Source organism: Hakea prostrata, chromosome 2, assembly GCF_041222555.1.
Source record: "Hakea prostrata isolate BN-2017 chromosome 2, UWA_Hpros_2, whole genome shotgun sequence".
Taxonomy (NCBI): Eukaryota; Viridiplantae; Streptophyta; class Magnoliopsida; order Proteales; family Proteaceae; genus Hakea; species Hakea prostrata.
In genome coordinates this window covers 46,964,924-46,975,534 of record NC_142601.1, presented here as the reverse complement: position 1 = coordinate 46,975,534, position 10,611 = coordinate 46,964,924, and the positions used below count along the sequence as shown (strand labels likewise).

General features: G+C 37.4%; 1 protein-coding gene across 1 annotated transcript; it reads right to left on the bottom strand.

Moving 5' to 3' along the window:
* Positions 1–4,997: 4,997 nt before the first annotated feature.
* LOC149024519 (UPF0481 protein At3g47200-like) lies at positions 4,998–6,464 on the bottom strand. The gene has a single exon (XM_089143487.1). The coding sequence runs from the start codon at positions 6,462–6,464 to the stop codon at positions 4,998–5,000; it is 1,467 nt and encodes a 488-aa protein (XP_088999613.1).
* Positions 6,465–10,611: the final 4,147 nt, after the last annotated feature.

The window sequence follows — 10,611 nt, the reverse complement described above, 5'->3', positions numbered from 1 at the left end:
CAATTTGGATTATATCACTTCATCATACACAAGCATTTATGGGTCTCAGTTGAACATGACCGTGCCACCTCAAACGACTTTCCCGAAACTTATCACTTATGAGAGCAACTCTCATACCAACTCTAATATTATCATTCATTATCTTATCCTTCCTAGTTTTGCCACTAATCCATCTTAGCATCCTCATTTTTGCTACACTGAGTTTATCAATATGATTCTTTTTAACAGTCCAACACTTTACATCGTACATCATAGCTGGTCGAACGATGATCCTATAGAATTTTCTTTTAAGCTTTAATGGAATACACTGATCACACAAGGACTCTAATTTGAATAAGGAAACGAAAAGAATAAAAATCTTGTGCAACAAATTCCTAAAACAAATAATGACACTATTTCCCCAAGATCATATTTCCTAAAATTATACTAGACCCATGACTCAAACTGATCTCTATCTAGAAACTTAGTTGGGTTTTGGTTGGTCAGGGCAACATATCTACATCAAGTCTCCTTCTGTTGAGAAAAACTCACCTACAAGTTTCATGAAAGAAAAGAATCAATACAAGATTGGCATCTACAAATGTTGATTTAGAAGGATCGATGATCCAACACATCCTAAATGGTTGTTAGCAAATGACATCTCTTGAATGAGAATCCGCTCATAGGATTTAAAAATTGATATCAAACAGTTGAGGGGTTCATCAAGCTAAACTTCCATTGGAATGTGTATATCAATTTGATCGTCCAAAGGCGGACCCAAAGTAATCTTTAGAATGGTAAGGAAAGTCATAGACAACTTCAGCCTTGTATCAAAGTACGCTCCTGAAAAGAGCTGATTAAAGGGCATGAATCCAAGTAAGCAACCCATTTAATTGGGATAAGGCTGATTTGTTTATGTAAGAAAGGAACTTGTGGAGAAAGATTTAAAATAAAGGGCAAATAGATAAAAGCAAGCGTAAAATAGGATGTTATAGGCCATATATGAGATTAGGAGATCTTTATCAAATATTTAAATGAATATGAATTGGACCTTTCAATAGGATATCAAGTTTCTTGGTAAATAAACAGACCGAATATGGATTTGCTACATCAACAAATATCCACTCCTTTACAACCCAATGACAAATCCCTGACCTAATAACTTCTACTCAGTTGCACAAATCCTACTTAGACATCGGCTGCATTTAAAGATTTTGCCAACCACATATGAGCACTAAATATTTTCTTTGCACAACAGTTTGAGTAACTCTTGGCTTTTCCTTCATCCTCTTCTCTTCTTACATGACACCAATTATCCAATGTTGATAGCAGAAAAAGATTCAAAAAGTGCAGGAAGTATTACTAATGTACAGTGAAGAAATGATTCAAGCCAGTCAATTTTACCCAAGGCAATCGCTATTGAATTATTCAGCCAAATGCATCCATCTTTTGTACTTCAAAGAGCACACAGACCTTTAGACTTGATATAAGCTTTGGAACTAAATCCGTGAATCAAGTTGCAAAAGCCTTGGGTTCCCAAGTTTATGAGACCTAATAAAACTCCTTTTATAGGAATTGAGAAGTAAGATCAAGAAATGAAGATTAACCTGAACAACTTTGTGTTGTGGCTGACCCTTGCACTTTCCTGCAGCTTAAATTCAACCCACTCATCTGGATTGAGAGCTGAAAAAGGAGCAAAAACCCAAAATGAGTGCATAGAGTAGTGTGTCAGGAACATATGTAGTAGGGTACCATACAAACTCCAAGTTTAGAATATTTGCAGTAAAAATTTTAATCAGATTTTGAGGTTTGTCAACATGGAGGCATCATTTTAAAGGCTTCCTCTTGGTCAGCAAATAACTGAGTACCATGTTTGCTTATTGAACTCTAAAGCTAAGAATGATATACTTTACAACAGTTCAACAATAAGTGATTGTTTCAATTTAGTTATACTATACACATGCTGTGGAATTCTCTGCAGATTTCACATTCAAAAAATAGATAAATAAATAGACAATACAGTATGAAAACTAACCAACTTTTTCATCCGCCGCTTCAGTACTGTGATCCAGCTGAACCTGCAACCAAAGAAATTTCAACTCTCAACATTCAATCAAATAACTTACTTTCTAACAGAAAAAAGATCAAACAAATTACTAGATGTGTATTAAGTAAACACTGAAAGATCAGAATCGTACAGTAATCAAGAAAAAAAAGCAAGACAGAAAAAGGCACCTAAATCCTAACCATCCATGACAGAGAATATGAGAACAGTAAAAATATAAACAAAAAGTTAGGTCCAACGCTTAACAAAATTTGGTCAAACAAGCCAAAATCTAATTTAACTCAGATAAAAATCAAATAGACAATACAGACGTCAAGCTATTTCTATTATAACCATTAAACCAAACTCAAGAGATATCCAAATGCTCGGAGAACACAGATTTCCTCCAAACCGAGATGAAGATTCCGTGCTTGAAAACCGGACAACAATGAACCTCTGATATTCAAGACACATCACTGCATCTACAAGCAGTTCCCACCGAAAAGACTAATCTACAGTAGGAACTATCATATTCGGCGAAGGGTAATAGTAGTATGAGATTCCACCAGAAAGAGCAGCGATTACTCCAAATGGAATTCTAAAACCACCAGAATTCGGTTTGGGTCCATCTTTGAATGTATTGTTCAATACAATTGGAGTCGCATTTGATAATCTTCTAAAGAACAGAGCCATTTTCAATCTCCGAGACGAAGAAGAGATGAAATGAGACTCTTCGATCGTGAAGCAAAGGAAATAAATGGCGCAGGAACGATCAAGACTTTTGTTCAACCTCCTGCTTCTTCTTCTCAAAAAAATACCTTTTTGGGGATTATTCAAGGAAGTAGATGTTGACACAGATGATGAGTGTAAACGTTTCGTCTGCTTTGACACAGATGATGAGTGTAAACGTGTACTAAAGCTCTTTACTCTTCTGCTTCGATCAAAATTGGGAAGCTTTCAACTCGTCTTCTCCTCCGCAACTTCTTATTTTGGAAGTTGGGGCTTTTGATTTTGAAATGAAACACGAGTTCAACTCGTCTTCTCCACTACTTCTTCTCGAGCTTCGACCGATTGTGTAGCAAAGCAGAATAATCCCCTGCAACTGATTTCGACCAACTCTGACTGTAAACCCTAAACCTCCTCCTGCTTGTTGTTCTTCTTCTTCTCCAGATTTTCAGAGCTCCAAATCGTTCACACGAATGTTAAGATTAGGGCGGTGAAAGCCTTGGGTTTTGTGTATTTCAAAACATATTGAAATTCTCAACTGAACCGCTGGTTTTGGTTTTTGAATTCGTATATACGTATTTTGAATCAGGTATAAAATTATCACTTGAACTGCCCAACTGGAACCGTTTTATTGTCATTGGACCGAACCGTCAGCAACAATAGGATTTACACATGAGTTTTGATTATTTTAATGAAAGGATCTAATCCAGCCGTCCGACGACTGGCTGCACGGTTAAACTCATTAATGAGGCACTACTGAAGCAAAATTGTAAAAGAAACTCTACACTTGATGCTCCTCGTTATTCACACACAACAGAAGATGCAGTTACTATTAGTTGCAGTTGTGGATTCCCACTTGCATTTTATAATATCAGCAGTAGAAAGACTTCTTCCTTTGCTCAAATGTTAAAGCTTGGTATTGCACAGAAGTTCCTCAACAGTGTGTATGTGTTGCTACTTTTTGTCTTTGCTGAGCATGTTTTGCTCTTACTTTGCAGATGAAAGTGGTGTGGTTTCAAATTCCAAGTAGAGGAAGTAGAAAGAATCTTTTAGATGGATGTCAGGGTCTGCAGTACTCATTCGCTCATCAAATTCAACCATAAGGCAACACATGAGTTCCTTGATCAGGAATTGAAAAATCACCGATCATTCAGCGACAAACTTAATGTGCAATAGATAAGGAATCCCTTTCCTGACACTCGTTATCTCAAAGCTTTGAACTTCTTTTTCTTATGCATTCAGTTCCTACGTGTTGAATCAGTTATGTTTATATGAACTGTTGAGGAAAGGTTTTGAGTTGGATGCTCTCTATATGAAGTTATCAACCAGTTTTCACAAATAACAGACATGCATCTTTTTTCTTTTCTTTTTTTCATCTTTTTCAACCAATATTCTGCTTTAACCTTCCTAAACAGAAAAAGAGAGAAGCCACCCCAGCTTTTGTCTCGCTAATTAATTTGGAGTTCACTTTTGCACTCTTTGGCTACATCTTCAATGCATCTTCTTAAGAACACCCTGCTTTAATCCTTATAAACAGGAAAAAGAGGGCATCCCAATTGAATATTATCTTAATTAGTTGGAGTTCATTTCACATTCAACTCTTGGCTACATTCTTTCATTTGTCTTCCCTACTAACACCCTGCTTTAATCATTGTAAACTGGAAAAAAGGGCAATACAGTAGAGTATTTTCTTTAATTATGTCGAGTTCACTGCACATTTTGAACTTTTTGGATTCCTAGCCATAAAAGTTCCATTCCGCTTGCAGGTAACCACCCAGAACACATACCAAAACCATCCATGGGGTGTGTTTCCTTCTGGAATTGGTCGATTGATAATTTGACATCACGGCAGATTCAGACAAAGATGTGTAAAACCTCGAGTTGTTTTTTGCTGTAGGAAAGCTTAAATGTAACGGCTGAAATCAAAATGGCGGGGAGAGTATGAGTCTTTATTTTTATATTTCAAGATTTAATATTTATTAAATTTGCAAACATAGAGCTTTTGACTCTCTACCCACTATAAGCCCCCCACTTAGCATTCCCTAGGTCTAAAAATGATAGAAAATAACACAGCAGAGACAAAATCGGTCCACTCTAGCCTCAAAAGCACACACACAGAAATCCACACAATAGTAAATTTGAGTAAACAAAGATTTAGAGAACAATGAAGAAGGTTTCTCCAGACAGAGACCTATCATCAAAATCCTAGTAGTTATAGTGTGTTCGTTGGTTGCAGCATGATTTAGCATCAACTGTAATGAAATTTCCTCGAAGGTTTCGGAGCTTTTCGACCCCCTTCGTCTCCTCCTCCTCCTCTAGGGAACACGGCAAAGTAAGCCTGCGCGAAGGTGAGAATGATAATTATTAGTGCAAGAATGGATGCAATCGCAGTCCAGGGACTTTTGAAATGCGTGATCCAAAGCTCCCGTGACCATATGAAACTCCTCTTCTGGTAGCAGTGCTCAATGTTGTCCATAACGGTGGTGTATTTACTTGGGATTGGCACCAATCTCTGTGATAATTGATTGAAGAGATCGGCCACTTCTTGGTCACTGCCCAGTTGATTGACAAGTATACGCTTTTTTCGCAGCTTTTGAACGTCTTCAGTGTGATCAATGAGTGCATCCAAGAAGCAAATGTATGAAGTGACTATAGGATCATCATTTGGGCCATCAGTACTGCATGCTTCATATGCTACCAAGTTCAACAATCGGGATCTTGTCAGGTCATCAATAACTAGTTGAGGAAGAAACACCTTTGCATGGTTCCAATGGATGTCAAGCCTGACATCTTTTAAGCTTCTGCCCTCGCTTTTCTCAAACTTGATCCCTCCATCTGCAAGTTCAACGACTGAACGGAATGAATGATGCCCTCCATTCGATGATCTAGGTTTAATCTCTTCTCCCGCATCAGCAGTGAGCACCTGATGGAGTATATGGAGGAGATGAAGATGTCTATCATCTATCTTGAAAGATGTCAAGTAGCAGCTGGGGGGATTATCTTCCATGTGAAGTTGACCTTTCAAAAAGCTTTTGATCGGATCTTCCCAATCACTTACGCTGCCTTTGAACTTCATCAATGCCTTGAGAATTAGAAAGGGTAGCTGGTTCTCTAGCAATAACAAGTCACTCAGAACGAAGACTAGTTGATGAGTCTTCAGCTTGGTATCTTCAGGCTTATCATCCACCATCACACAACTACGAATGATATAAAGAACGAAGCAACCATCCATCAACATCATGCGGGTGAACTTATCGCTGTCGCAGTCTCCGTTTTCCATATCATAACATGACCTTGCATTGCCTGCAACCTCCTCGAACCAATTTAAATTTTCAAGGTCCTCGCCCAAGAACTCCTTCGCTATTGAAACCTTGAGCTTCTCCATTTCTTGGAGCTCCTTCTTCCCATGATGGTAAGGTCCGATGGAGACCAGCATGGGTTCAAAGCAGCCTTTGTGTTGTTCAATGCCACTCAGGAATGGTGGAATCTTGTGAATGTGCTCTCTCTTTCTTTCAGGATGATGGGTGTTCAGCTCATGTAGTAGCGGCAGCAGCCACTGCGGATGTCTCCCTACAGTGGACCTTTCACGCTCATCAACTGTGACGACAGGTGAGCTAGTACTGCCTCTGCTGGTTTCATTTGGATTTTCCATGATAATCTTTGTCTTCTCTGAGATCTCAAAGACAACAGAAGCTCTTTCATTGATGCTGGCCATATTCATACTCATAAAAATCTTGGTTGCAGTGCTACATTTGTGCCATTTGCATTTTATAAGATCTGCAGTGGAAGTAAAATGATCCTTCCTTTGCTCAAATTCCAAGTTTGGTATAGAAGAGAAATTCAAACTGCTTTTATCTTGGAAGATTGAACTAGGTTGATTAAGTTTATGTTCATAGGAACATGAAGAAGTCTTGAAATAGATATATACTCTTTGCATCAACATGATTCCAAGACCAGGTATCTCTTCCCTACCAACAATATACTTTTCTTTACTATATAATATCATTTGTATTGTAAAGAAGATGCAAGATAAATTACATTCGACAAAGCCAGGTCCCCCAACAGAATTTTATCAAGAACATAATTAGACAAGGCCTCTTCTACCAAGAATCTACTTTTATCTTCTTAAACAATGAATAAAGAGAAACCCAGTTGATCAGTTTTATCTCAATTACTTGGTGTTGGTAAAGTGGATAAGAATCGTTGGATTCCATTATGTCAGAATAGAAAAATTACAAGTACATGTGAAATACAATACAAGGACTGGTCCACAGTCCAGCTGGCAATAGGTAATACTAAGTGGTAGACCTTGCTGGCAGTGCTTTATCACACTCCCTCAAGCCTACGGGATCACAGACTGTAAGCTTGCTTCTAAGAAGAATAAAGCGAGACTGAGGTAATCCCTAAGTCAATAAATATGCAAGCTGATCCAATGTAGAAATATATCGATCTCAACTGATGCAAAGCCACAAGATCACGAACAAAATAAAAATTCACCTCAACATGCATGGTGCAAGCATGAAAAATGGGATTAGTTGTCATATAGATGGCCCTTATATTGTCACACCAGATCTGTGGAGCAGCAGGTAGATAAACTAAAAGTTCACCAAGTAGAGAACGAATCCAAATAAGCTCAGTAGTAACCAAGGCAATTGAAATAAGCTCAGTAGTAACCAAGGCAATTGCTTGATATTCCGCCTCAGTAGAGGATTTAGACATAGTCCTTTTCTTACGAGATGACTAGGAAATAAGATGATTTCTCAAGAAAACTCAAAAACCTATAGTGGAACATCGATCATCTGGGCAACCAACCCAATCAAAATTAGAATAAACTAACAAAATCATAGAAGACTATCATGAAAAGAACAACCCCATAGTAGTCGTGCCTCTATGATAACGAAATATATGTTTCACTGAACTCCAATGAATGTCAGTGGGAGAGTACACAAACTACGCCACTCAACTAACTGCAAAACCCAATGTCGGTCTCGTGTTTGACAGATACTAAAGAGCCCCAACTATATGCCCATACTCAATGCCATCGACAAGTGCAGTCCCGTCGTGAAGAGACAAAGGAATGCCAAAGGCAGTAGGAGAAGCTATTGACTTGCATCAAGCATCTTAGTCTTGGTAAGCATATTAGTAATGTATTTGTGTTGTGACAAAAATATACCATCAGATGTCCCAGTAGCCTCAATACCAAGAAAGTAATGAAGAGGACCTAAGTCCTTGATGGTAAATGTTGTAGATAGAGTCTTCAAAAGAGAAATGATGGCATCAAAGCTATTCCCGTAACCAGGTGTCATCCACATATATAAGAACAAATAAATTGACATTCGTTGAGTGATAAAAGAAAAGAGAGGCGTCAGTCTTGGATCCCAAAAATACATGAGTGAGTAAAAAAGATGTCAACTTAGTATGCAAGCACAAGGAGCCTGCTTGAGATCATAAAGAGATTTGTTAAGGTGGCAAACATTAGTTGGTTGAGTCAAGTCAACAAAACTAGAGGGTTGCTCCATGAACACTGTTTCAACTAGATTACCATGTAGAAAGGTGTTGGATACATCAAGCTAACGAATCAGCCAATCATTTAAAATAGTTAAGGAAAAAATTATTTGTATTGTAGTATGCTTTATAACAAGACTAATGTATCCCCTATAAGATCTAAGATAAAGGATTTCTGAGGGAAGTTTCTTCTCTACCGTTCTCACGATAGGAAGCATCTAATTTATATTGGAATTTAGGGAGAGTTACAAGTGTATCATAATTCTATAGTTGGAGTTACAATGAAATACAGTTGAGTTTGATTGAGACTCAAGTTTGTGAATTTGGTGTTTGAGTTTCTAACATGGTTGACTCTATCAACGGAACATTCAAATTTTAAATTTTTTAATGTTCCGTTACACCTCCCCGCAAGTGAATCATAATTCTCTTGCACAACTCTTCCAACAATAGTCCACTGCTCGAAGGACTTATCTTTGCAGTGAATTGCAGATGATTAATATAGGAACGAGCACAATTATGGACTATCTTCACAAAATTAAGTCCATCGCTGATTCCTTCGCGGCAATCAATGACAAGGTAAATGACTCTAACTTGGTAGCATATACATTAAATGGTCTTGGTTCAGATTATCTCACTTTCATCATCATTGTGGAAAATATTATCCCACCCGTTACCTTTAACAACCTAAAGGCCAAACTACTTACTCATGAGCAACGGTTACGTCATGGCTATAGGACCACCCAATCAATCTTAACTGATTCTCATTCCCCTACTGCATTACTTGTTAGAGATCAACCCAAATTTAATCGGTCTAATAATAGTATTAATTCCTATCCACCCAACAACCAAAACCCACCTAGATCTGACTTCTGAAACTCATCAAATGGCCCTCCAAGATCTCAAAATTCCTATAACCGACCAAACCAAAACACCTTTAATACTAATTCCTTCAAATGTCAAATATGTGCTAAGCAAGGCCATTCAACCAATAGATGCTATTTTTGTTATGCCCAGAGCTGAAATAATCCTAATCCACAACCTCACATTCCTTATTGTTGGCTTACATGGTACCCAAAATACCCGACACATTACACCACAGAATGATGCACAGTGGATACTAGATTCAAGTGCTACCAACCATATGTCATTTGATCCAACCATGCTACAGCGATCTGCCACTTACAAAGGAGAAGACCAGGTTTCAGTTGGTGATGGTAAGAAACTCCCTATAACTCATATAAGCTCCTCACCTTTAAAAACAAATTCAAATCATTTATCTCTTAATGATATACTAATAGTTCCCCAATTGTCAAAGAATTTAATTTTCATTTCTCAACTTACATTTGACAATAATTGTTCTGTTGAATTTTTTTCCATGGGGTTTCTATGTTAAGGATTTGGAGTTAGGCATCACTCTACTGAAGGGTCCAGTCAAAGATAAATTGTATTCTTTCTTGACCAATGTTGTGCCTCCTTTGGCTCTTTATGGAAATAAAGCTCCTTCTGATATTTGGCTTCACCGGCTTGGTCATCCTTCTTCTGCAGTATTTACTCATTTGAAAAATAGTGTCTTATTTAATTCCTTTGAAACACTTAGAACCAATAAAATTTGTGATGCTTACCAACTTGACAAACATCACAAATTACCCTTTTCTATTTCAGTTATTAGAACTACTCAACCATTACAGCTTATTCATTGTGATTTGTGGGGTCCCACTAAAACTTTGTCAATTAGTGGATTCAATTCATATATGATTGTCGTTGATGATTTCAGTCAATTTACTTGGTTTTATCCTTTGCGATTTAAATTTGATGCAATTCATTGTTTCAAGCATTTTAAAAATATGGCTGAAAACTTGCTTTATAATTCTATTAAATTTTTCAAAGTGATGGAGCCTTAGAGTTAACAAGGGGAGCTTTCAAAAACTATCTTGATGAATGTGGCATTGTATCTAGGATTTCATATCTTCATACTCTAGAACAAAATGGAGTTTCAAAAAGAAAACACATATACATTATAGAGATGGGTTTATCCTTTCCATTCCAAGCTCACATGCCCAAAGAATATTGTTTAGAAGCCTTTACTGCTGCTGTCTATCTAATAAATCAGTTACCTACACTAATATTCCAAGGAAAATCTCCTCATGAATCACTGTTTAGCTTAAAACCAGATTATTGTTTATTGAGAGTTTTTGGCTGCCTTTGTTAACCCAACTTGACACCCTATAGAGAAGACAAATTATCGCCAAAGTCCAAGGCTTGTGTCTTTCTTGGTTACAGTCTTTATCACAAGGGTTATAGATGCTTAGATAGAGACACTGGCAAGGCATATTTATCTAGACATGTTATTTTTGAAG